At 41.9% G+C, this 27,741-nt stretch overlaps 1 protein-coding gene across 4 annotated transcripts in view; it reads left to right on the plus strand.

Moving 5' to 3' along the window:
* EGFR (epidermal growth factor receptor) overlaps positions 1–27,741 on the plus strand; it is a 253,092-nt gene that overhangs the window by 196,293 nt on the left and 29,058 nt on the right. For 3 of the 4 annotated variants that reach the window (XM_061586830.1, XM_061586831.1, XM_061586832.1), the window contains exons 16-19: positions 12,952–12,987; positions 14,095–14,236; positions 18,482–18,604; positions 19,994–20,092. In XM_061586830.1, coding sequence (XP_061442814.1) covers positions 12,952–12,987; positions 14,095–14,236; positions 18,482–18,604; positions 19,994–20,092 — 400 coding nt within the window. Of the gene's footprint in view, positions 1–6,976; positions 7,776–12,951; positions 12,988–14,094; positions 14,237–18,481; positions 18,605–19,993; positions 20,093–27,741 lie in introns of those variants that run through there. The other variant, XM_061586833.1, reaches the window with a different exon arrangement.

The following is a 27,741-nucleotide window of genomic DNA, read 5'->3' on the forward strand; positions in this document are numbered from 1 at the left end:
TTCTTTTTCAGGGTTTCCCCCACCTTTTTATTCTATAGCAGGCACATGTAGCCTCCCACCCAAATTTAAACCAAAGCTGTGCCTGGCCACATCCACACCAGACCTTTATTTCCCTTTAGATAGTCATGGCTTCTCCCTAAAGAATCCTGGGAATCCTGGGTAGTTAGTGAAGGGTGCTGAGAGTTGCTGGGAGATGCCCTGTTCCCCTCACAGAGCTTCAATCAGAGTGGCTGACTGTTAAACCACTCTGGCCACTGGAGCTCTATCAGGGGAATAAGAGACTGAGCAAACTTCACAAATGACACTTGCCAGGATTCTTTGGGGGAAGCCATGACTGTCTAAAGTGAAATAAAGGTCTGGTGTGGTTGTGGCCCCCCTGATTAAGCAAGCCAAGCAGCTGTAACTCTGGCTTTTAGAACACTGACAGGTGGTTTTTACTGAGCATGCCCGACATTATCATTGAGTTCAAGCCATAATTTCTTTAATTAAAAATCAGCCAGGTATTTTTTTAACTTTTAAACTGCAGAAGATGAAGGTCAGAGTATGGGGCAAAGGCAGCATTAGGATTACAGGTACTCTGTGAACATGGCTGATTTTTAATGAATTTCAACAGATAATAAGAACTCTGACAGAAAGAAGTCCAAAAGGGGTCTGCTCTTTCTCTCTCTCTTTTTCCACTTTAAACTCTCATTCTCTCTGACTGTTTTGTGTATCACCATGAAAATTGACAGGGTTGTTAAGCAAGCGTTTCTGAGTTCAGGACTATAAGTTTTGTAAGGTTTTGAAATGAGCTTATGGGAAGCCTCAGAATGGCATGGGGGTATTTTCAATTTAACATTGCGGAATGCGAAACATCCATGCTGACTATAGCATACAGGCACCCTCGTGGTTGTATAATAAGAGAGATCCATTCTGTTTCAGGGAATATATATACAGCAATCTTCAGTTTATGCCTTATGAATTGTCCTAAAGAATTCTGTGACTTGTGGTTTGGTGCCAGTGGAGACAATTCTCTGCAAGAAAATCTTACCCTCCTCCTCTCTGAGGTTTCCTTCGGAGAACTGTTATACCAGTTTCAGTTGGTAGTGTAGATGTAATGTACTTCTGTGATATTTTGAAATAAGAGGTAGCACTATAAAATGGGATATCTGCATCATAGTCCCAAAATGATCATGTGTACCGAATTTTTCAAAGCTAATGTGTATATCACTTTTTATCCAGAATTAAAACAGCAGCTTGTAGTCTCCTATCTAAACAGAGAAGCCATGTCTGTTCTCCATATTGAGGGTCTGTGTGTGTTGTTTAACTTCTGTAGCCTACTAGATTGTGGAGGCACTCCTGTTAGCACATTCCCAGCTCAATGATTTTCACTCTTTTTACATGTTGCTCGTGGATCATTCTTTATAATCACTTTCAGTGTTGTGCATTTCACTCTTATGCATCTTTACACACAAGTAAGTGCCACTATGTATTGTTTTGACTTCACATTCCTTTGTTTTAGACATGGGGTGGCTCTTTGAGTCACTCCTTTGCCTGCAGGTACCCATAAATACACAGTACATGAGTAAGCTACACAGGAAGCCACCTTGACAACGATTGCGATTTGTAGGTCTTCAGTAGCTTTGCAAAGTCAAAGTCAATCAGTAGTAATATCCTACATATTTTCAAAAGGTGTGTGTGCAAGACTGAACTTGGTTTACAGGAAGCTCTAAGTAGTGGCTTCTGCCTCCCTCCCCACCTCTCCTCTCCTACCAGCAGAGAGACGAGCAGAGCCAAAAGCGCCGGTGAGCGAGGGGCTGGCAGCAGCAAGCAGCCAGTGTCCTAAAGAGCTCCTGCATTCAGTTTTCTTTCCTGCCCTTCCTTTCGTCCTAACAAACAGGATGCATCTTCGTCTTGTGAGGAATATATTCCCTGGAAGCTCTTTTGTGCAAATCCTCCTCCGCATAGCAAATGCAAAGAGTAGCAAACAGGCACTTGTCCAGGTGCTTCTTAAAAATTATTGTATAGCTGACTTACAGTACAATATATACAAGTCTACTCAGAAGTAAGTCTCTTTATGTTTAATGGAGCTTTGTTGTTATGTGCCTCCAAGTCGACTGCGACTTACGGCGACCCTATGAATCAGCGACCTCCAAGAGCATCTGTCATGAACCACCCTGTTCAGATCTTGTAAGTTCGGGTCTGTGGCTTCCTTTATGGAATCAATCCATCTCTTGTTTGGCCTTCCTCTTTTTCTACTCACTTCTGTTTTTCCCAGCATTATTATCTTTTCTAATGAATCATGTCTTCTCATGATGTGTCCAAAGTATGATAACCTCAGTTTCATCATTTTAGCTTCTAGTGACAGTTCTGGTTTAATTTGTTCTAACACCCAGTTATTTGTCTTTTTTGCAGCCCATGGTATGTGCAAAGCTCTCCTCCAGCACCACATTTCAAATGAGTTGATTTTTCTCTTATCCATTTTTTTCACTGTCCAACTTTCACATCCATACATAGAGATTGGAAATATCATGGTCTGAATGATCCTGACTTTAGTGTTCAGTGATACATCTTTGCATTTGAGGACCTTTTCTAGTTCTCCCATAGCTGCCCTCCCCAGTCCTTCTGATTTCTTGACTATTGTCTCCATTTTGGTTAATGACTGTGCCAAGGTATTGATAATCCTTGACAAGTTCAATGTCCTCATTATCAACTTTAAAGTTACATAAATCTTCTGTTGTCATCACCTTAGTCTGTTTGACGTTCAGCTTTTGTGCTTTCCTCTTTAACTTTCATCAGCATTCATTTCAAATCATTGCTGGTTTCTGCTAGTAGTATGGTATTGTCTGCATATCTTAAATTATTGATATTTCTCCCTCCAATTTTCACACCTCCATCTTGGTCCAATCCCGCTCTCTGTATGATATGTTCTGCGTACAGATTAAATAAATAGGGTGATAAAATACACCCCCATCTCACACCCTTTCCAATGGGGAACCAGTCAGTTTCTCCATATTCTGTCCTTACAGTAGCCTCTTGTCCAGAGTATAGGTTGCACATCAGGACAATCAGATGTTGTGGCACCCCCATTTCTTTTAAAGCATTCCATAGTTTTTCATGATCTACACAGTCAAAGGCTTTGCTGTAATCTATAAAGCACAGGGTGATTTCCTTCTGAAATTCCTTGGTCCGTTCCATTATCCAACGTATGTTTGTGATATGATCTCTGGTGCCTCTTCCCTTTCTAAATCTGGCTTGGACGTCTGGCATTTCTCGCTCCATATATGGTAAGAACCTTTGTTGTAGAATCTTGAGCATGACTTTACTTGCATGGGATATTAAGGCAATAGTTCGATAATTACTGCATTCCCTGGGATCCCCTTTCTTTGGAATTGGGATGTATATGGAACTCTTCCAGTCTGTGGGCCATTGTTTAGTTTTCCATATTTCTTGACACATTTTTGTCAAAATTTGGACAGATTCAGTCTCAGCAGCTTGTAGTAACTGTATTGGTATGCCATCTATTCCTGGTGATTTGCTTCTTCCGAGTATTTTAAGAGCAGCTTTCACCTCGCATTCTAAAATTTCTGGTTTTCCTCCTTGAATGAATCTGTCCTCCTGGCTTCTCTTTTATAGAGTTCTTCAGTGTATTGCTTCCATCTTCCTTTTATTTCATCTCAGTCAGTCAGTGTGTTCCCCTGTTGATTATTCAACATCCCTACTCTTGGTTTAAATTTCCTTTTCATTTCTCTAATCTTTTGGAACAGGGCTCTTGTTCTACCCTTTTTGTTGTCCTCTTTGACCCAGCTGCGTCATTAGTCACAGTGCTACTCATACTTGTCCTTTGTTCTTCCCCAGTAGCTCATTGAGTGCCTTCTGACCTGAGGGTCTCATCTTCCAGCACTATCTCGTGTTGCATTTTGGATACTCTGTTCATAGGGTTTTCGTGGTAAGAGCTATTCAGAGGTGATTTACCATTGTCTTCCTCTGAGTTTGGATGCATCTTAGTCTGGTGTTTCAGGACCATTCCGCCTTGGGTGCCCCTGCTAGGAGTCTAGCCTCTTGGTCCAGACTCCTGACAGCATTGTTCTTAGCTTCTTCAACACTCTCAAACCCCCCTCCCACCACGTTAAGGTTTGCATCCTAGAGGGGGTAATGGAGCTTACTCCCAGGTAAATCAAATTGGGTATATTGTACTAATTAGGCAAGATAAGGATTGGTTGAAGCCTTGAAGCTGTACCAATTTGTGGAGGGGGGAGGAGAGGAAAAAATGACACTTTATAGTACAAACATGCATCAATCTGGTTAAGGCAAGTAAAATTTGATGCCTATACGCTACAAGGACTAACCTGCAATCCAATACATGTCTACTCAGAAGTAAGTTCCATTGGGTTTAATGGAACTTACTCCCAGGCAAGTGTATATTGGAGTACATACTTACCTGGGAGTAAGTCCTACTGAACCCAGTAAAGCTTACTTCTGAGTAGACATGTATTGGATTGGTTTCCTTTTGCAGCCATTGTAATTCTGCCTTCTCTATCTTCACAACAGCCATGTGAGGTAGGTTAGTCTGAGAGTTAGGGACTGACCCAAGGCAGTAAATAAGCAAAAACAATGAGAAGTAAAAATTTAAAATATGAAACTGCTCATGCTCAGAGTATTTTTTTGCTGTTTGTCAAGGTTTTGTGTGTGGGTTTTTATGTTTACTGTCTCATAACTTTCTTTTTGCCTGAGAATGTCGTATTTCATGCTATTACAGATGTTCTCTTTTTTTTTAATGCCCAAATTCGGTGGTTGTTTTTTTTTTTACTTGAGTTCTTTGCATTGTTTAGGGTTGGCATTGCAGGAGATCAGGCTGTTATGGATTTAACAGCTGTGGGGCAGGCAGAAAATAAATGGAATAAGCCTTTTGTACTATGGAAATACAATTAAGGGGAAAGCTGTTAACATTCTATCTGTCGGACATCTTATTACTTGTGTGTGCCCCCCTCCCCAGATTTACTTTTGATTTGTAAATGCCATAACCATTGCCATTCCCTCCCCCATTTATCTTTGCAACAACCCTATGAGGTAGCTTAGGCTAAGACAATATATGTACATAAGCAGCAGCTGGTAGTTGTAGTTGGTACAGCATTAATAAAGTATAGCCTCTGAAATGTATTCTGGTAGAGTCCAGCCCTATATATGTCTATTCCAGATTAAGCCTCATTGAGTTAAATGGATAAGTATATAGAATTGCAGATTAATTTTTACTTCTGAAAGGAATGCGCTGTCAGACATAGAATTTAAGAGATGTGTTTGAAACAGATGGGTAGGTGGGAAGGGAGTTGTGTTAATCTAACTGGGTCTTCAACATAGTGCCCTGCAGGCGTTTGTTGGACTACAACTCCCATCAGTCTCAGACAATATAACAACGCTGAAGTTGGTTCCTAGTTCCCAGTTCCTTATTTGCTTGAAAGTTCAAAACAGTATAAAACAAGAAAAGTCCACAGCTACAGCAACTCCAAGCCACAGTTAACATGACTCTGAACCCCAAAATATACGTTGGGGTACCCCATATCATATATCTCCGTGATCTGGGGACTCTCTCCGTCAAGAATAAGAATAAATTTATTCAATCAAAATCATCAGGCTTCTGAAATGCTCATAAATGCATAATGATGTCATAAAATCATAAAAAATAAGTAACTGAGCGTGCCTACCCCAAAATCTGTTCTGGGCCAGGACAAGTCATACACCTCAGGAAAGGGGAGGGTGTCCTCTACAAGATGCCAGTACTTCCCACCTGGCCCAGAGTTTCTGCTGGGCCCGGGCACTCATGAAGTCATCTATGCAGAATTAAAATAATGAAGCTTAAGTAGATAAAAATATGTAATTTGGGGTGACCATTCCAAATTCAGCTGTGGGCCATGAAACTTCATTCACCTGAGCAAAGGGGAGGGTGTCGTCAACGAGATGCCACTGCATCCTGCCTGGAATAGATTTTATTGTGGACACACAAAACTGATATGTGCATCTATGCACAACAAGCAGTGTAAAACGTATATAAGGAACTGCGGGTTCCCACCCCAAAACATGCTTTGGGCGCTACCTTACATCCATGCATGCAGGAGAGGGTTCCCACCCAGTTCAGAGCTCCTTTTGTATTTATGGTACAGACAAGGGCATATATGTATTAGAAAAATAGTGAATATGTAGAGGAAAGAAATGAGAAACTGGAGTGCCCATCCTAAAAGATGATTTGGGGCACCACATATCATACCTCCATGCATTTGGGAGAGTGTGTTCTATGAGATGCCATCCATGCATACTTTAGAGTGTCATCTGTAAAATTATATCTCTTTCAAGAAATCATTGTTGTTTCACCCTGCCACAAGTCCTTCTGTCATTAACATCAATGGCTTTTAAAAATAATAATTGAGCTATAACAAAGTAAGTAACAGGGAAGCCCAGTACAAAAAAATTTAAAAATCCACATAGATCATAAGTAGTGGCCGTAAGCACTGGCGTAGCATAGAGGACACCCTAACATTTTCTGGGGTATTTGATTTGTCCTGGCTTAGAGAAGATTTTGCGGTGAACACCCCCAGATATTTATTCTTTTCTTCGCTTTTTGTCTCTTTTGGTTGTGCATAGATGCCCTTATACATCCCCTGAATCCAACAGAAACTCTGGGCCAGGTGGGAAGCATAGTCGTCTTGTAGAAGACATCCTCCCCTTTCCTGGGGTGTATGATTTGTCCTGGTCTAGAGTAGATTTTGGGGTGGGCACCCTCAGTTACTTATTTCGTATGATTTTATGACATCATTATGCATTTATGAGCATTTCAGAAGACTGATACTTTTGATTGAACGAATTTGTTGTTATTCTTGACGGGGAGAGTCCCCAGATCACGGAGATATATGATATGGGGTACCCCAACATATATTTTGGGGTTCAGAGACATGTTAACTGTGGCTTGGAGTTGCTGTAGCTGTGGACTTTTCTTGTTTCTTAGTGTTTTGAACTTTCAAGCAAATAAGGAACTGGGAACTAGGAACCACCTTCAGCATCGTGACAACATAACCAATGATCAGGGATGATGGATATTGTAGTCCTAAAACATCTGGAGGGAATCACGTTGGCTATCCCTGGTCTGTAAGGTCCCACAAGTAACTTCTTGTTTGTTGCAATACATACAAGAACATAAGAGCCTGCTGGATCCAACCAGTGGCCCATCTAGCCTAGCATCCTGTTCTCACAGTGACCAATAAGATGCCCTAAAGGGAAGCCCACAAGCAGGACCTGCGTGCACACAGCGCTCTCCTCGCTTGTATTCCCAGCAACTGATATTCAGAAGCAGACTGACTCTGATGGTGGAAGTAGAACATAGCCATCATTGCTGGGTGCCGCTGAGAGCTTTATCTTCCATGGATTTGTCTAATCCTCTTTTAAAGCCATCCAAGTTGGTGCCCATCACTGCTTCTTGTGGTGGCAAATTCCAAAGTTTCACTGTATGCTGGACAAGACCACATTTCTAATTGCAGGAGAAGGGATAATGTTTATGCTGGTGGATTACTTTTGATATGTGCATTTTCTGTTTACCTACTTTATGTCTCTTAAGTTCTACTTCTGACAGTTCAGTTGTGCATGCATGTCTATCCAATGAGTTCAATGGGACTTACTCCCTGGTAAATATGTACAGGATGAAGTTATCTCTAAGTTATACTGTTGACAAGAAAAATTACAAAGGCAACTAGTAAAGTACAAAAGTTTGCATTTTTCTTTGATGATAGGGGATTGCCATACTGATCAAAATGTATTTTAGTTGAAAGGGGCGCTGTGTTGTTTTCTGCAGCACAACACAGGCATGCCTTCAAGCACCACAATAGAAAACCTGTTCAGTTAATCTTGCGGATAAAAAAAAATTGTACTACCTTCTGTGTGTGTGTGTTTATTTTTAATGTTGTTTTGGCTACTTAGATGTGCAGCAGCCAAGGCCAGCACCTTGTAGGCGATTTTTAAAAAAGTAACTTAAATGTAATTGTAGTGATACTTTTGAGTTAACAATGAAGTAATAAGTTACTTTCACAGCAGTTGTGATTGTAATTACTACTTTTTTGGGCCATGTAACAGTAATTGACATTTATTACTTTTTAAAAATAATCTTCCAAGCTCTGATATAAATGCAGTAATTATTACATCTTGATAACAACAGATGCGTCTTAGATAACAATAGCAAATATATAAGAAAAGAAGCAGACTTCTAGCGGTCTATACTTGTTATTATAAATAGCTAAACAAAATTAATCGTTACTATCTACATTCTAAGACCTTGTAGATAGAATGCCTGTAGAAAGATGCTTGTAGCCCCCACTTCTCTGAGATGGAATTGCTTTTGTTATCTAGAAGGTTAACAAAAACTGTAAGTTGGGAGAAAGGTTCAATCAGAGACATTTTCTCTTGCAAAGCCCATAGTTTCCTGTTTCATTTACAGCTTGTAAAGGAACCTGATTGTTTTACATTAAGTGTCCTGTGAGATGCCATAAATTTAAGCAACCTGGTTGTGGAAGATTACATTGGAAATGTTGCGCTCAGGAAAAACATTGTTGAAATTGTTTTGGAAAATTGGCCCAAACTAGTTATGTCTGTACCAAGTGAATTTATATTTATGTATGTGTAGATGAAAACTTGTGTTCATGATGACAGCATATGGACTGCGTAGTTTCAAGGAGTTTTATGCTGGCCTCACTTTTTCCAGTAAATGAGGAGAGCAAAAGAGATGTATTTCAAAGTCTGGGAGTGAGTTATAAGGTTCAGCTCAATATGTTAACATTTCTTCTTTTAGTTTCTGAAGGAGCACTAGAACACTGTTCAAGAATGTTAAAGGGGATATTTCTGATTCTTTATGCACTACTTCTTTTGGACTGTTACAAAATTCCACATGAGATAGATCAGAGGTTGCCAACCTGTCACTCACAGGCACCATGACACCCTCGAAGGCCTAGGTACCCCTAGCAGATAGCCCAGCATCTGGGCTGTGGTTTTTTTAAAAGAAAAGTAAGTCTCTAGCCTCCTAGAAAGAAAGTTATGAAGCAAAATGTGCAGGTGTCCTTCTAAGCAATTTGTGTAAACTGAATCAGCATGGCTGCTCTGACCTATCTGTGTTTTTAGCCAATTATTGAAGTCAGAGCTATGATTGATAAGTGAGTTGTTTCGACACCAAGCAATAGAAATCCTTGGGGTTCTAAAGAGCTACTGTCTTGCCCTCCGTAGTTTGCCTTTCCTTGTCCCCTAACAACTAGGATGACTCTTCCTTTTCTGGGTTCACTTTAGATCAGATAGTGCCTAGAAGTTATTTTCTGCAAATATTATCGTACAATAATTGTGGGTGAATGTTTTGGAATCCCCGTCCCCCAAAAGATAAATGTGAACACTTTGCAAAGAGACTTAAGATATGTCTCCTGCTTTGCAGGAGCTAAGACCAGGGACTCATCCAGAATTCACTTTATTGTTGATTTACAAAACAATGGTATATATGTCTACACAGAAGTAATTGTTTTTGTGTTTAATTGGGCTTTCTTCCAGGTAAGCAGGTACAGGCACTGGGGAAAAACAGGGGTCTTGTGCCTTTAACAGCTGTATGGCAGGCAGAAATTCAACAGGCCAAGCCTTTTCTCATATGGAAATACAGTTATGGAAAAAGCTTCACCCCACTACTCTCTAATTTTATTTATTTATTTTTATTTATTTGTTCCATTTTTAAACCGCCCATAGCAAATAGCTCTCTGGGCGGTGTACAAAAAGATTAAAATACAAATATCATAATAAAAACAGCCGAACAATAATAAACACAAACAGAAACCACAGAAATATAAAAGTAAACACATTAAAATGCCTGGGAGCATAGCCAGGTCTTAACCTGGCGCCGAAAAGATAGCAGCGTAGGCGCCAGGCGTATTTCTTCGGGGAGGCTATTCCACAATTCAGGGGCCACTACAGAAAAGGCCCTAGATCGTGTAACTGTCCTCCGGGCTTCCTGACGTGTTGGTACCCGGAGGAGGGCCTTAGCTGCTGAGCGAAGTGACCGGGTAGGTTCATAGTGGGAGAGGCGTTCCACAAGATATTGTGGTCCCACGCCGTGTAAGGCTTTATAGGTCATGACCAGCACCTTGAATCTGGCTCGGAAACAGATGGGTAGCCAGTGCAAATGGGCCAGAACAGGTGTTATATGTGCTGACCGGCTGGTCCTTGTCAGCAGTCTGGCTGCTGCATTTTGCACTAGCTGAAGTTTCCGAACTGTCTTCAGGGGCAGCCCAACGTAGAGCGCATTACAGTAATCCAACCTAGAAGTTACCAGAGCATGAACAACTGAGGCGAGGTCATCCCTGTCAAGATAGGGGCGTAGCTGGGCTACCAACCGAAGGTGGTAGAACGCATTCCTTGCCACCGAGGCCACTTGCGCCTCAAGAGACAAGGAAGGATCGAAAAGCACCCCCAGACTACGAACCTGTTCCTTCAAGGGGAGTGTAACCCCATCTAGAACAGGGTAAACATCCACCATCTGAACGGGGAAGGCATTCACCAACAGTGTCTCGGTCTTGTCTGGATTGAGTCTCAGTTTATTAGCTCTCATCCAGTCCATTATCGCGGTCAGGCAGTGGTTCAGCACATCCACAGACTCACCTGTAGAGGATGAAAAGAAGAAATATAGCTGCGTGTCATCAGCAACGCACTCCAAAACTCCTGATGACGGCACCCAGAGGCTGCATGTAGATGTTAAAAAGCATGGGGGACAAAACCGACCCCTGAGGGACTCCACAATGGAGAGTCCAAGGTGTCGAGCAATGTTCCCCAAGTACTACCTTCTGGTGACGATCCGCCAAGTAGGAGTGGAACCACTGCCAAGCAGTGCCTCCAACTCCCAACTCCGCGAGTCTCCCCAGAAGGATACCATGGTCGATGGTATCAAACACCACTGAGAGATCAAGGAGAATCAACGGAGTCACACTCCCTCTGTCCCTCTCCTGACAAAGGTCATCGTACAGGGCGACCAAGGCTGTTTCAGTGCCAAAACCAGGCCTAAAACCGGATTGAAATGGATCCAGATAATCGGTCTCATCCAAGAGCGCCTGGAGCTGACCGGCAACCACCCGCTCTAGAACCTTGCCCAAAAAGGGGACATTCGCCACCGGTCTATAGTTGTTCAGGTCATCTGGGTCTAAGGAAGGTTTCTTTAAAAGAGGTGTTACTACTGCCTTCTTGAGGCTACTAGGGACTACTCCCTCACTCAAGGAGGCATTTATCACTTCCTTAGCCCAGCCGGTGGTACCAGTCCTACTAGCCTTCACTAGCCAAGATGGACAAGGATCCAGCACAGACGTGGTCGCACGCACCATTCCAAGCACCTTGTCCACTTCCTCAAGCTGCACCAACTGAAACTCATCCAATAATGAAGGACAAGACCATGCTCTGGACACTTCAGTGGATTCAACTGTCATAACATCAGAGTCTAGGTCCCTACGGATGCATGCAATTTTATTTTGGAAGTGCCCTGCAATGTCGTTACAGCGAGCTTCAGATGTTTCAATGGTATCTTGAGGACCTGAATGTAAGAGTCCTCTTACAACCCTAAAAAGCTCTGCTGGGCGGCAAAGAGATGTCCTAATAGAAGCAGCGAAGTAAGACTTCTTCGCCGCCCTTACCGCTTTTATGTACGACTTAGTAGAGGCACTTACCAAAGCATAATTGCATCCGTCTGGAGTTCGTCTCCATCTGCACTCCAGCCTCCTTCTCTCTTGCTTCATCGCTCTCAGCTCCGGGGTATACCATGGAGCTGTATGAGCTCTGCAACGAAGAGGGCACGCGGGAGCGATCGTGTCAATAGCCCGGGTCATCTCCGTATTCCACAGTTCGACCAAGGCCTCGACAGGAGCGCCAGTACTATCAGCCGGAAAAACTCCCAGAGCCCTCTGAAAACCAGTAGGATCCATGAGTCTCCGGGAGCGGACCAACTTAATAGGTCCTCCACCCTTGATTTTGTGTTATGCCATGCCCCATGGCAGCTATTTTGTGACTGGTGTGTGCAGCATTCTCAAAATTTGAAATATGCTCTCCGGTACAAAAGGTTTGGCAACCTCTGAGATAGATGGACTAAAGGAGAAGCCCTTTGCAGACTGATTTATATAAATAGCTCCTAAATCTTAAGAAGCATTGGCATGCTCACACCTTTGCTAGCGCTGAAACAGGACTATTTCAGCCTGTAGTTGGAGAATCCATATTTTTTTGCTCCCCCATAATAAAATCTTCTCATAAGTAGAAAAACATATCAGGCAGAAACTTAGATTTAGACCCATTCTCCCTGACAGGTATTTTGATTGCAGGTTAATATCACTCTCTAAATGACAGTTTTATGTTCGGGAGAGGGGTTATTTCAAGAGTAGAAGAAGCAGAGTTGTATTTGGACAGTGAACCTAGCTATAAAATGCTACTGCCAAGTAGTGTTCATTGAAGAAAACAGTTACTGAATATTAGGCCTAAGTCAAAAGTCAAGTCATTGAGGTTAAAGTTATTCTCTTAAACACAAAAAAGTTCTGTTATTTAGGGTGTGCAGCTGCACTGAATAGTGTGAGGTCTGATCTTCAGAGGTTTCCCTTTGTTGATTCTATCCTTAGATATTTTAAACCATTTACCTTTCTACTACCAAGAATATTAAAATGAATATTTTGTCCACTCACAGCAAGATTGCTGGTTCCTTTAATGTAGGCCAGCGAACAGTTGTTTCTTTGTGATAGGATGTTTTGTGTGGTCTTTTTGAAGTCATTGAATAAGGCAGTGCTTTTTAAGAGACTGAATTTGTAACATGGGGTGGGGTTTGGAAAATTGGAAGTTCTGTGTTCTACTTAAATAATGGACTTGAATAATGTTAATCTTGCAGTAATTCTATTAATTTTGCTGCCATTTCTTTCTGTCTGTCTCTCTCTCACTCTCTAGGTGCAAAGGACCAGGGCTTGAAGGTTGTCCTAATGGGTAATTATTACTATTAATTATATGTTTCTGCTGAGAATAACATATCTGCACACACCCATATTACATAGTTAACATTTTATTGTTAAATTGTGCTTTTCCTATGGCTAAAATATAATCTTGAAACACTAGAAATCTAATGATTCTGTGAATATACAAACATGAATTTCCAATTTATATCAGTTATAGGCCATTGGGAAGGTATAGTTTAAGCACAGCAAGGTAATATACTTTAATAAAATTTTGAATACCTCCATAGACTGTGCGGTTGCTGATGTCCCATGACAGGGCCTTTTCAGTGGCGGTTTCCCATTTGTGCGTCTCTGTCCATTATTATTGGCTGTTAGAAGGAATTTGAAAACATCCCTCTTTACCCAGGCATATCCTGGCTGAAGTAAACTGTTCCTGGCAACCCGGAAATCATTAAATGGAGGATTGTTTTTGTCTGCAACAGATTTTAGAATGTTTTTATCTGCAACTGATTTTAGAATGCTTTTTGTTATCATAAAATGTCTTGTAAATGTGTTTGCTGCCCTGGGGTCCTTTGGGAGGAATGGCAGGATATTAAATAAATAGTAGACTGTTTCATTAAATAATTCTACATTCCTTTTTTCCTTTCTCCTCCATATTATCAGACTTCTTTTTTGTTAATCAAGCCTAATATTTAATAATTATTGGATACTGAAGTGATTTAGGTTGACATAACATAACAGTTATATGCTCATGGGCTTAAAAATAATAATAGTGTATTTTAAAAACAGAACCAGTATTTCTTTTGAGTAGTAAAACATACTGTTCAAGAGGGAGATTTAAAATATTGTTAACAAATTGGTCCTTCATTATGACAGATGGAATTAATATTCAAGCAGGGCTTGTTATAAGGAACCCTGGAAGGAGGGGTACTATGTACCAAGACACTTTGCAGGCCCTCCCACCATGTTGGCCTCTAACTAGAGGGTAGAAGCCTGAACTAGAAGAACAACCTCGTTCTATTTTGTCCACCTTCATTTAAAAACAAAGTTGTCAGATGAGAATATTCAGCAGATGGTGAGTCGGCTTCATCACCCTAACATGAGAGCAAACATATTTCCTACTGTTTTTGTCTTCCAGTTCTAATGTCCCATCCGTTGCAGCTGGAGTTGTTGGGAGCATTCTGTGCTTAGTTGTTGTAGCATTGGGCATTGGTCTCTATGTTCGCAGGCGTCGCATTGTTAGGAAACGTACTTTGCGCCGGCTGCTACAAGAAAGAGAGGTAGGTACAGCAGATGATTCTGAAATGTACTGGCTGAAACTGGCACAAATAATTTGTACCAGAGTGTCAGAGCCTTTCCAAATTATCAGTGTATTGCTATGCAAATATGCAATTATTTCCTATTCTTTGCATGGAATCCAGGTGTCTTCCCTCTAGAAAGCATATCTGTTCGGCAAGATGCCTTTTTTTAAGCACTCAAACAATAGTATATTGTTCCTAGGTAATACGATTCTTCACGTGCTGCTCAGGGTCATTGTGCAATGGATAATGCCTTGATATTATTGATTATGAGCAATAAATTCCATGTTGTGATACTATTGCCAGTATTTAGTCTGGACAGAGAGGACATTGCAAAAGAGGTGAACCTAGCTAACTTGAAAGCAAAGCATATTGAAGCCTGAGTTTCTCCCTGACACTGAGGTTTCAAACCTGGTATTGAGACTTTAAAGATGATCTGTTTATCTTGATCTTTTAAAACTGGTCTCACGCTCTTGTGACTTCAAAACTGGAGTTGCTTCCCTTGAATTAGTTTCAGCCCTGTTTAAGTTTGTATGATCCACAAAATCAAATGGTAGCCTTTTCTTCACTGAACTGCTTCATTTGTGGGGTTGCATATTTGAATTCTCCCCTGTTGAAAACAAACTTAGAAAACCAACCAAAAGATGACTAGGGTGAAACCTTCTCTCTTTATTATACATTCACGCAATTGGCTGTATACTATAGTCAGCATGGATTTTTTGCATTCTCCAAAGTTAAATCGAAAATACCCCCCATGCCATTCTGAGGCTTCCCATAAGCTCTTTTCAAAACAAAACCTTAGAAAACTTATAGTCCTGAACTCAGAAACGCTTGCTTAACAACACTCTTAAGTTTTCATGGTGATACACAAAACAGTCAGAGAGAACTGAGAGTTCAAAGTGTAAAAAGAGAGAGAGAAATACCAGACCGCTTTTGGACTTTTTTCTGTCAGAGTTCTCATAATCTGTTGAAATTAATTAAAACTCAGCCATGTTCACAAAATACCTGTAATCCTATTACTGACCTTGCCCCATACTCTGACCTTCATCTTCTGCAGTTTAAAACTTTAAAAATGCCTGGCTGATTTTTAATTAATTTAAGAAATTTAGCATTAAACTCAATGATAATGTCGGGCATGCTCAGTAAGAACCACCTGCTAGTGTTCTAAAAGCCAGACTTACAGCTGCTGGGCTTGCCTAATTGGCAAATTCTCAGCAAACTTGCACAGGATCCCATTTCTTGCCTCCCGGATTAAAAAGCAGAGAAACTCACTAATAGGCAAAAACTTTGCGGTTTAAAAATGTACCTATAGCCACCAGATATGTCTATCAAACTTTTAAAAGCAGGGAAATTGGGCAGCTGTAGTGAATGTACCAGGGGAGCAGGAGACCTGACCTTCTCTCCGAGATATTGTACTGCCCTACAAATTGGTCAAAATGCAAACACAATTTGGGTTGGTCTTTCACAGTCCAATCCACTTGCTGTGTAGCTTGGAAGAATTTAGTAACATGTGCCTCTGAGCATATGGTGAGTGGTGGCAACACCTGCAATCAGCCCAAATAACAGAAACAAGACATGTTCTGTGCTGACCTTGTTTTATCAGGGAAGAAGCAACTGTAGTAAAATAATTGATATCGTTCAGATAGTCACTTTAAATATCTTTGATTTCCTTTGCAATTTTAGTGAAGTTTCCTATAGTAAATCATTCTCTTTTGCTTCTGTTCCTGTGAATCTGTGAAGTACAGCAACACTTTGCAACACTAAAAAAAGCTCCAAAAAACTATTGTGGAATAATGGCACTGACTGTTCTTTAGAATAGTTTCCAGTGGGCATGAGGAGTGTCTCAGTTTGCACAAGATAAAACAGTCGGAGGTGAAATATATCCTAGCCAAATTCTAGGTGTGCTTTATGTTTTTAATTGACTATGCCCACCTTTCCTTAAGTGGAGAAGTTTAAGCATAGCAGGCTGAAAACATGCTTCTTGGGCAGGCCAAGTTTGTTTTTTCCAACAGCTAGAGTGCATGCTTAAATAGCAACATATTATCTGATTTTACATCAAACTGCAATTTCAGATTCAACTGTTAATGCACCCAAAATAGAAATGGAACATAACCTCCAGTTTGAAACACAAACCTCCAGGTTGAAACACAAAAGGCTGTCTGCACCATCATATCACATTGACCAATAAAAAGGCTTTGAAATTAATAAAAATAAATTTGACACAAATTTATAGGATGAATAATGAGAAATATAATTTTCTCTGTTAGATTGTCTGTAGAAACAGTAATACAGAAAGAAGCAAAGTAAAAAGAACACCAACAAACATACAAAAATGTAATTCTCCATCTTTGGAGGTGGCAGGTGTTGCCACCACTCACCATATGCTCAGAAGCACATTACCAAATATGTAGGGCAGTACAATATCTCAGAGAGAAAGTCAGGTCTCCTGCTCCCCTGGTGCATTCACTATAGCTGCCCAATTTCCCTGCTTTTAAGAGTTTGATAGAAACATTTGGTGGCTATAGGTATGTTCTTAAACCGCGAGGTTTTTTGCCTATTAGTCAATATAATATTTATATTAATGGGAGTATTGGATGGGAGGGAGGCAATGGCAGCATGTGAATATATGACCTTACATGCAGCCTGAAGTGCCTCAGTCTGAGTTGTCTTTCTCCAGACCAAACACCCCTTTGTGCACACAGGTGTATATGTCAATTATTTTTTTTAAGGGGGTGGTAATGGTGGAATAACAATAAGCCATTCTCAGCAACCACAACAAGGCGACGTTGCTGTCGGAAGGTTGCCCTCCCTCCAACTCCTGTCTCACATCCAGGGAGGGCCAGCCTTCTGCCAGTTACAGACTCTTGCTCTGAAGGCATCTGGTGACTTTCTCCTACCATTCAGTTCACTACACAGCCTCTCACCCTGTGCAGGAACTACACATGCACCACACGCCCTCTCCACCACCAATCACCTCTAGACTGGTTTAACAGAAAACAAATTTAAAAAACAACAAGAAAAAGTAATAGAAGGGGGTAGTGCCCTCGCCCTGGGACTCCTTAAGGGGCTCCCCAAGGGCAGCTGGTCTTTTATGCGTCCTGGCCCACCCAGCAGCTGTTGCAAGGGGCTGCGAGATTAACTGCAGCCTCTCACTGGAGCCAGGGCCAGGCAGGGGGTCCCAGTCCTTGCAGCACTTACCAGGGACTTCAGCTGTCTGGCCAGACAGCAGCTCAAAGGAGATAGTAGCAGGCACCCAGAGGGCAGATACTCACTCCCAGGGCAAGTCTTCCTCAGTCCCCTCGTTCTGCAGCTGTTCCATACATAATATACTGCTAGCTGCCATTATGCTAAATAATTTATTTTAGTCAGCTTGTTATCTTATTGTTCAAGCATGGCTTTATTCTGAGGCTACATACACCACCTTCCTTATGCATGGGGATTGTGTGAGTAGTTGGACTCCTATATGAGTTGCCATGGATGTGATGTGGGGAAAGGATAGTCCCTATGTGATGTTTCTCCTCAGCATGGGTACACAGTATGAAGAGAGCGAGAATAATTTACCAAGACACACCATGACAAGAATAATCTGTACATCTCCTAGACCAGGGGTGGCCAACCTCTTTGGCTATTTTTAAAAAATCAATTATTTACAAATTTAACAATGAGAAGAAAGAGGAAAACCAAAGAAAAATAATGAAATAAAATAAATAAAAATATTATAGATCCAAAAAGAAAAAAAGAATAACAGATGAATACTACTAATAATAACAATAAACCATCATTGGTACAGCAGGTAAAGTCAAAAGAAGGAGCTGCAGTACATACATAGCCCCCTGTGCTTTGCAGTGATTTCGTTTCTAATCTCCTGAGCTGGGGAGTACAAGACAAGACAGGAGTGCCATGAAATTCATGTCAGACCGGCATTCATATCAGACACCAATGCAAAACTAGCTGTTTATTATGTTGGCTGCATGTCAAATGACCACGCTCCTTGTATTGATTTTAGCATAGTGCCTTATGTAGGTGCTTTTTCTCATCAACACTGTATGTTTATTAACTGCCCCTGCAATATCTTGTATCAAATGTTAAAATGTGCTATTCAGGAAGATCAGATGAAGTGTTTGTCATCTATTTTGTATTTCTAAAAAAAAATCTTAAACTGTCTTGTATTTTTTTAAAAAGTGAGAAACCTCTCATCCTAACCCATGTTCTTTTGGTGTACAATAGCTTGTTGAACCCTTGACTCCCAGCGGAGAGGCACCAAACCAAGCACTCCTAAGGATTCTGAAGGAAACTGAATTTAAAAAGGTCAAAGTTCTTGGTTCTGGAGCTTTTGGTACTGTCTATAAGGTAAAGCCACCACCTTTTTTCCTACACAGACACTAAGCTTCCTAACACATGAAGCTAAGTATAAGAATCATCTCTGGCCAGGATCCAAAGAGCTAATATTACCATGCCCTAGAACCTGTCCAGTGGGATTTTTGACTCTCTTTTTACCCCAACAGCAGACACCCATTCTCAGATAAGGAAGTGCTTTTCCTTATAAAATGGGGAACATATGTTTGAGAAATGCAAGCGTAAAACCATTTTGAGCATGCAGAACTAGTTGTGCTGTTCTTTGGATCTCAGTCTTTGACTTGTACCAATTAAGGTAGCAGAGTGACAGGCAACAGAATCCTAAGCATGTTTCTTGGAAGTAAGCCCCACAGAGTTCAATAGGATTTACGTCTAAGTAAGTAAGTTAAAACATTTCCTCATGGGAAACCTTCCAGGGACCACCAGCCAAAGATGCATGGGGCCATAGAAAAAGTGAGCAGGGCAGTGGATGTGATTTGTACATTTCTACATTATCATGCAAAAGTTAGAGGTTTTTACACATATACAAACACATCCCTCCATCTTGTATCCAGGCAGGCAAGAGTCATTATCACAGTTCAAAGATGCATTCCAGCAAGGCAGAAATACTCAAGGAGAGTGCAGAGCAGAGTCAGTGAAACACAACCTATGTGGAAAGCTCAGAAAAGGACTGTGTGGTCCAGATTAATGAGAATTCTTTTTCATTAGATGTTGGTCATTCACATTCTGGTCTGGTACAGCAGGAACACTTCTTCACTCTTCTTCTTTCCCCATTGGGCTTGCATTTCTTCACTCTCCCTTACATGGTTTAAACCTGCACTGTCATAATAATGGCTTTAAACTAGAAGTTGAACCAGGATTAGGAACTATTTTTAATACTTGGTTTAAAAGCTAATTATGGTTATGCCAGTGGTGCAGGTGCAATTCTGTACATAGTTTACATTAATCAGAAAAAGAGGCGGAGCATGCAAGCCTATAGAATGCTCCCAATTTCCTAGTTCAAAGATTGGGCAGTATTACATTTGAATCGGGCCTTTGTTGCTGCTTCTCACTATTTTTGAAGAAATGTTAATTAAAGCTACCATCCTGTGTCCATTTGTCTGTGAATGTCCTACTGAAATCAGTGATGCTAAGTAAATGTGCACAGGATCAGGCTACGCAATTACATTTTTGAAATCTATTTTTCTAGAGTTACTGCATTATTCAAACCCCATTCATAATTTCAAGAAACTATGTGAGGTATACTTAACCTGATCGATTGCCTAGCTCATCTACCTGTGGACTGGTGCATTTACATCCCTTTTGAAGTCTCCATATAGTTTATATATAAACTTTTGCTCTTTAGTTCTATGTTAAACTTGCCCTTTTTTATTTATTTTACAGGGGCTCTGGATTCCAGAAGGAGAGAAAGTTAAAATTCCTGTGGCAATTAAGGAATTGAGAGAGGCCACATCTCCTAAAGCAAACAAAGAAATTCTTGATGTGAGATTTTTCTTTTACTTTTTTAAGCATTGAAATATTGGGATTTTATGGTATGAAGAAAAATGCAAAGACATTGTTGTTGAATGGGATACATTTATATCATATGCCCAAAATTCCTTCAGTAGATTGACTGCAGTTCCTTCACTAATAATAAAATATGTTAAGAGGAAAGTGATATTTCAGTAACTTCAGTTTAGTAACAGTTGGTCTAGGATGATTATTGTACTCCAAAATCTGGGCCTAATGTATAGCTATATGGTTATAGACAACAATGGAGAGAGATGAAGTTCCTGAATACAGGTCCTGCTGTTTTTCTTTCTTCTAGCTAGTAGCAGACAGTATGGTGGGGCTGTGCCACTCACCTGGCCTCCTTCTGGCTAAGTCACTGCAGCAAACCAGGACCGAGAGAGGAAGGGGCAAGGCAGTGGTGTGGCTGGGTTTTGCCGTGCAATCTCATTCCTAGGAGGAGTCACACAGACAATGAAAAAGTAGTAAGAGGAAAGTGATATTTCAGTAACTTCAGTTTAGTAACAGTTGGTCTAGGATGATTATTGTACTCCAAAATCTGGGCCTAATTTATAGCTATATGGTTATAGACAACAATGGAGAGAGATGAAGTTCCTGAATACAGGTCCTGCTGTTTTTCTTTCTTCTAGCTAGCAGCAGACAGTATGGTGGGGCTGTGCCACTCACCTGGCCTCCTTCTGGCTAAGTCACTGCAGCAAACCAGGACCGAGAGGGGAAGGGGCAAGGCAGTGGTGTGGCTGGGTTTTGCCGTGCAATCTCATTCCTAGGAGGAGTCACACAGACAATGAAAAAGTAGTAATTTTGCATGCATAAACTAGCCCACATTAGGAATTTCACAATAATATGTAACTTTCTTTCATACCCTTATTTCGTTGGACGAGACTATCAAATGTGTCTGATTTCAAAACAATTTATAAGCTTATAAATTTCACACTAATCCTTCCTTTAAACAAGCCTCATAGAGAAGAAAGTGAAATGCATATATATGTGACTGAATACTTTTGTATACATAGATAAAATACATAATGATTATTTTGTTGTGGCTTCTGAAGTCCCACCTACACAGACCACAGCAGGAGCATTTCTATAATGTTCTAATCATACGGAGAGGGCCTGGCCCCCTTTGTCCTTGTTGTGTGCTAACACCTAGCAATCCTGTGGTGGAGTGGAGATTGCACTCTTCCCCACATTCTTCCTTTTCCACTGTTGCACAGAGCAGCAGGACCTCCTATTAGCTCTGCTGCTTCAGAATTTTTGTGTGCTACGAGTATTAACAGTAATCTAATCCAGTCCATGCTCCAGCCACAGCTCCTAATGACTTTATTAGGATAAGAGCTAATTCTGGAGATTTAGTGCCAAATACCACACATACTTGCAGCAGGTCCTGGCATACCTCGGAGATTTCCAAGATAAAGTGTAAAAACAAAAGCTTTGCTGTAATATCTTAAAACATTTTAAAGAACATGTGACTGCACAATGGCTTCATTATTATTTTTTCAAGGGTCAACATCTGTTTAACTTCATGGTATCATATTTAATAGACTCTGTCAAATGCTGGATCAGCTCCATATTCTGTGTGGCCGACATATGCACAGTCTGTACGATTAAATTCCCAGTTTGGCTGACTTCAGATCAACTTTTGAAGGAGGGTGATTTGGACCTTAGAACAGTTTGGGGAATATTGACTTAACTAAAAAATTAATACAGTATATGTCTGTCGAAGCAGAAGAAGCAGCAGATTTGGTTCACCATTCTGATTCAGCTACATGAATTGCAGTACCACATGTCTTTAACCTTTCTTTGAACTTTTAAAGTTATTTATATAATATAAATACAGTGCATTTTACATAAACATATACCCCATTCCTTTTGTTTATATTCTTAATCCCTAAAACTCAGGATCTAGTCTATACCAACAAAATATTGTTTGAGAAATTGAAGTGAAGAGCCTCTGCTTTAGTGTCATCACATCACACAGGAAAAATGAAAGCTGCAATACGTGCGACGATTAGCAAGGGAAGCTGCTGAAAACTGACTCCCCATAGTAAATGATCTGTGTTATAGGCATGGGGTGATTATCTAATGTTAGTCATACTTATGTCCATTGATTTCACTGGGTCTCTTCTCAGTATACCTTGGCTGGATATCATCCATAATGTGTAGAAATTCTCCTGTACCAGGCTCCTCACATTGTGAGTCTCCACATTTCTCACAGTTGCTGAGATGGGGGAGATATATATTCTGGCTGAGGTGTGATATGATTAGTCACTGGGGTGTCATTTTCAGCCATGTCCTCTGTAAAATTTCACCTAGCTACATCAGAGAAACGGGTGAACCAGTGATCTCCCATCTATTGGTATGGCTGAGAGTAATTGCCATTTTGGCTTCTCCCATTCTGCCTGGCCATTATATTTTATGTATGGAAGAGGAATGAATATATGAATTTGTATATTTTCTTCCTCCATCCTCCTCCCTTTTATCACTTATATTGTGTCTATAGGGTTGTAAGTTTAAGTTGTATGCTGCCTTTTTAATGAATTGGCAGAAATGTGATCCATAAATGTAATAAATGAATAGAGACATAAGAATTGTTGGAAATATTTATTTTATTTATTAGATTTCGTATCTGCCTTTTATCATAAAGTCCCAGGACAGGTTACAACAATAAAATACACAGTTATAAAAACAAAACAGCTACAGCCGTAAACAAAAAAGCATGAGAACAGTTCCATATATAAACAGTTTTTAAAAATTAAAACAGGTTTTTAAAACTGTTAGTAGGAGGTGCAAGAAAACACTACAATCTTATGCATACTTATGTGAGACAAATGAGCTTACTTATGAGGAGCCATGTATAGGTTTGTGCCATAAAACACTTCACATCCTGCCCTATTAAAATTATACTACTTTATTATTTTTATTTATTTAATTATTTATTAGATTGATATCCCACCCTTCTTCTCAGTAGGAGCCCAATACTGTATTTCATTTATAATATATAACTCAAGAGTTCAACCTAAGGCATTCAAAATAGCTTACATCAATAAAAGTAAAACACAATTATCAATTAAAATAAGCATTCCAAAAAATCTAGTAAAACAAGCAACAATGATATACCAGCAGTGACTACAAATCTAGAATAATCATTTCCTCCAAAAACTTGGCTGAAAAAAAGATGTTCAGCTAATCTCGGAGGATGTTGGGAGGAATTCACTGAGACTGTGCCTATTCACATATGGAAAGCCTGCAGATTTACAAATAATAGGGGTTGGCAATAATTAAAACAGTTACAGTGCCTTGCAAAAGTAATCAGACCCCTCTAACCAATATTCTCATATTACTGAATTACAAATGGTACATTGTAATTTCATTCTCTATGATATTTTATGCAGAGATTTGATACGGTTAACTGGTGCACCACTACTCCATTCCCAGCCCCTGAACTCTGTAGCTCCTGCAAAGTGATTGCTGGCCTCTCTGTGGCTTCTCTCACAGGTCTCCTTCTTGTTCCGGTGCTGAGTTTTGAGGGACGGCCTTTTCTTGGCAGTGCCTGGGTGATGTGATACAGCTTCCACTTCCTAATTATTGTTCCAGTTGTGCTCAGTGGAATATCCAAACACTTGGATATTATTTTGTACCCTTTTCCTATTTGTTTTATTTATTTATTATTTGATTTATATCCCACCCTTCCTCCCAGCAGGAGCCCAGGAAGGCAAACAAAAGCACTAAAAACACATCAAAACATCATAAAAACAGACCTTAAAATACACCCAAACTAAACAACTTTAAAAACATTTTTTTAAAAAAATGCTTTAAAACATCTTTTAAAAAGGGTTAAAGAAACATACTGTTTTTTAAAAAAAAAAAAACATTAAAAAGCAATTCCAACACAGACGCATACTGGGATAGGTCTCAACTTAAAAGGCTTGTTGAAAGAGGAAAGTCTTCAAAAGACACTGAAAAGATAGCAGAGATGGCGCCCACCTAATATTTAAGGGGAGGGAATTCCACAGGGTAGGTGCTGCCACACTAAAGGTCCGTTTCCTATGTTGTGCAGAACAGACCTCCTGATAAGATGGTATCTGCAGGAGGCCCTCACCTGCAGAGCGCAGTGATAGATTGAGTATATAAGGGGTAAGACAGTCTTTCAGGTATCCTGGTCCCAAGCTGTATAGGGCTTTGTATACCAAAACTAGAACCTTGAACTTGCTCCGGTAGCAAATGGGCAGCCAGTGCAATTCTTTCAGCAGCGGGGTGACATGTTGGTGATACCCTGCCCCAGTGAGCAGTCTCGCTGAATCATTTTGCACCAGTTGCAGCTTCCAGATCAACCTCAAGGGAGCCCCACATAGAGTGCATTACAGTAATCCAACCTAGAGGTTACCAGTGCATGGACAACAGTGGTCAGGCTATCCCGGTCCAGAAATGGCCACAGCTGTCTTACCAGCCGAAGCTGGTAAAAGGCACTCCTAGCCACGGAGGTCACCTGGGCCTCTAGTGACAAAGATGGATCCAGGAGCACCCCCAGACTACGGACCTGCTCTTTCAGAGGGAGTACAACCCCATCCAAAGCAGGCAACTGACCAATTATCTGAACTCGGGAACCACCAACCCACAGTGCCTCTGTCTTGCTAGGATTCAAGCTCAGTTTACTGGTCCTCATCCAGCCCACCACCGAGTACAGGCAGCGGTCAAGGGCTTGCACGGTCTCTTCCGATTAAGATGTTACTGCTGACACCTCGCCCCAAATCTCCTGGTGACCGCTCCCAAGGGCTTCATATATGTTAAACAGTATGGGGGACAAGATAGTACCCTGCAGCACCCCACAGCACAACTGCCAGGGGCCCGAAAGACAGTCACCTAGTGCTATTCCCTGAGAACGACCCTAGAGATAGGATCAGAACCGCTGTAAAATAGTGCCTCCAATACCCATCTCACCAAGTCAACCCAGAAGGATACCATAGTCAATGGTATCAAAAGCTGCTGAGAGATCAAGTAAGAATAACAGGGTCGCACTCCCCCTGTCAAGATGTTTCATCCAAGAGTACTTGCAACTGCTGCGCCACAACCCTCTCAATCACCTTACTTAAAAAGCCTGTATTTACAACTGGTCGGTAGTTGTCACAAACCAATAGGTCCAAGGTGGACTTTTTCAGGAGTGGTCGGATTACCGTCTCTTTCAAGGTGGCTGGAACCACTCCCTCCCGCAATGATGCATTGACCACACTCTGGATCCACTCTCAACCCCCCTTGGCAAGCTTTAATAAGCCAAGAAAGGCAAGGGTCAAGAGGACACATTGCTGGCCGCATCATCGCAAGGACCTTGTCTATGTCATCAGGCCGCATCAACTGAAACCGTTCCAAGAAGTTGTAGCAGATGTTGCATTGGACACCTCATTGGGGACTACAGTAGATGTGGATGGGGCATCAAGACTGCTACGGAGGGGAGCAACTTTACCCTCAAAGTGCCTTGCAAACAATTCATAGTGGGCCTCCGAAGGGTCTAAAACTCCATTTCCTGGAGTTGATGTCAACAGACCCCTGACAATACAGAAAAGCTCCACTAGGCGGCTACTTGAGGATGCTATGGAGGCAGAGAAGTGGGCCTTCTTCGCCACCCTCACTGCCACAGAGTAGGCACGGTTATGATGTTTTACTCGTGCCTGATCAGCCTCACAGCACGTCTTTCGCCATTTGCGCTGTAGCCGTCGTCCAGCCTGTTTCATTGCCCTTAGCTCACTGGCGTACCAAGGTGCAAACCAGGCTCCACAATGCCGGAGAGGGCGCTCAGGGGCAACCATGTCAAGAGCCCGGCGCACCTCGCTGTTCCACAGTGTGACAAGGGCTTCAACAGGGTCACCTGTTCTATCTACTGGGAACTCCCCCAAGGCATTCAGGAATCCTGTGGATTCCATTAGGCTCCAGGGGCGGACCAACTTAATCTGTCCACCACCCTTTCAAGGAAGGATCGGAGCCATAAGTCTAAACTTCACCAGGAAGTGATCTGCCCATGACAATGGGGTGACATCCACCCCCCCTATCTCCAGACCATCCCTTCCTCCCAGAGCTTGGAAAAGTTACTTTTTTGAACTACAACTCCCATCAGCCCAATCCAGTGGCCATGCTGGCTGGGGCTGATGGGAGCTGTAGTTCAAAAAAGTAACTTTTCCAAGCTCTGCTTCCTCCATCTGGAGCAAAAACCAAGTCGAGGGTGTGCCCTGCCCTTTGTGTTGGGCCATTGACAACTTGAGACAGCCCCATGGTCGTCCTGGAGGCCATGAAGTCCCGAGCTGGACCACTAGAGGCATCCTCAGCATGGACATTGAAATCATTCAGCACTATTGTTCTGGGCTCCTCCAACACCATAGCTGAGACGGCCTCTGCCAGCTCCATCAGAGAAGCTGCCGGGCAGCAGGGTGGACAGTACACCAGCAGCAACCCTAGTTTATGGTCTCCTCAGCCCGACACCAGGTGCAGGCCTTCACAGCCAGCTCCAAGGAAGAGTGGTTTCCTGGTGACAGAGATGGAAGTTCTGTAGACCACAGCAACTCCTCCCCCCCCATCCCTGCAGCCTGTGCTGGTGTTGCACCGAGTATCCAGATGGGCAAAGCTGGGTCAGATCAACTCCTCCCAGCTCACCCACCCAGGTCTTGGTAATCCACACCACAAAATTGACTGCAGCCTCTCTCTGGAACCAGGGTCAGCAGGGAGTCCCAGTCCTTGCAGCACTTACCAGGGACTTCAGCTGTCTCGAGGGACAGCAACCCAGAGGATCGAGCAGCAAGCACCTAGATGTTCAGGTACTCACTCCCAGGGCAGGTCTTCTTCAGTTCCCTAGTGCTGCAGCTGTTTCCCTCTCTCACTTCTCTAGAATGGTCTTTGGTCTTCATTTTCCTTCAGATCCACAGCCTGACCAATGATCAGGGTTGGTTCTAAAGGGCAGCCAGGTGGGGCACTGGTCTGATAGCCCCTGGAGCTACAGGGGCCCCCTCAGCCGCCCCTCCACTCCCCTTCCCCGATCTGTGGGCCCTCCACGCTCCCCCCACCTACCTGTCTGCTGTCTTTTACCATTGCCCTTAATGAAGATGGTGGCCGCGGTTTCCCTAAGGTACTGAAGCCCCTGCCACCATCTTAGTTGATGGCAGAGATGCGCATGCGTAGGACGCATGCGTGCCATCAACAAAAATGGCGGCGGAGGCATCATCCCCTTAGGGAAACCGTGGCCGCTGTCTTCGTTAAGGGCAATGGTAAAAGACAGCAGACAGGTAGGTGGGGGCTGCGTGCGTGCATGCGCGCACACATACACACGCTGGGGGCCAGACAAGCTGATGCCCAAGGGCCCCAGCATTCCTGGAGCCGGCCCTGCCAATGATCCTTCAACAGTGGGGGTTTTATCCTGATAATGTGACAGCAATTTTAATGGTTCATAGGTAGAGACCAATGGCAAAGTAACTGTGTCCTCGATAGAGTAATTGCTTTCATCTGTGTAAACTGGACGCTTCCACAGCACAGGGTTGAACACATGTAAGCAACATGTTTGTTTTCTATGTTTCTTACAAATATTTCCCAACATAAAACCAATGTCACCTTACAATAATTGATTTTGAGTTTCAGTGTTTCAA

The sequence above is a fragment of the Rhineura floridana genome, chromosome 10 (genome assembly GCF_030035675.1).
Source record: "Rhineura floridana isolate rRhiFlo1 chromosome 10, rRhiFlo1.hap2, whole genome shotgun sequence".
In the NCBI taxonomy this organism is placed as follows: Eukaryota; Metazoa; Chordata; class Lepidosauria; order Squamata; family Rhineuridae; genus Rhineura; species Rhineura floridana.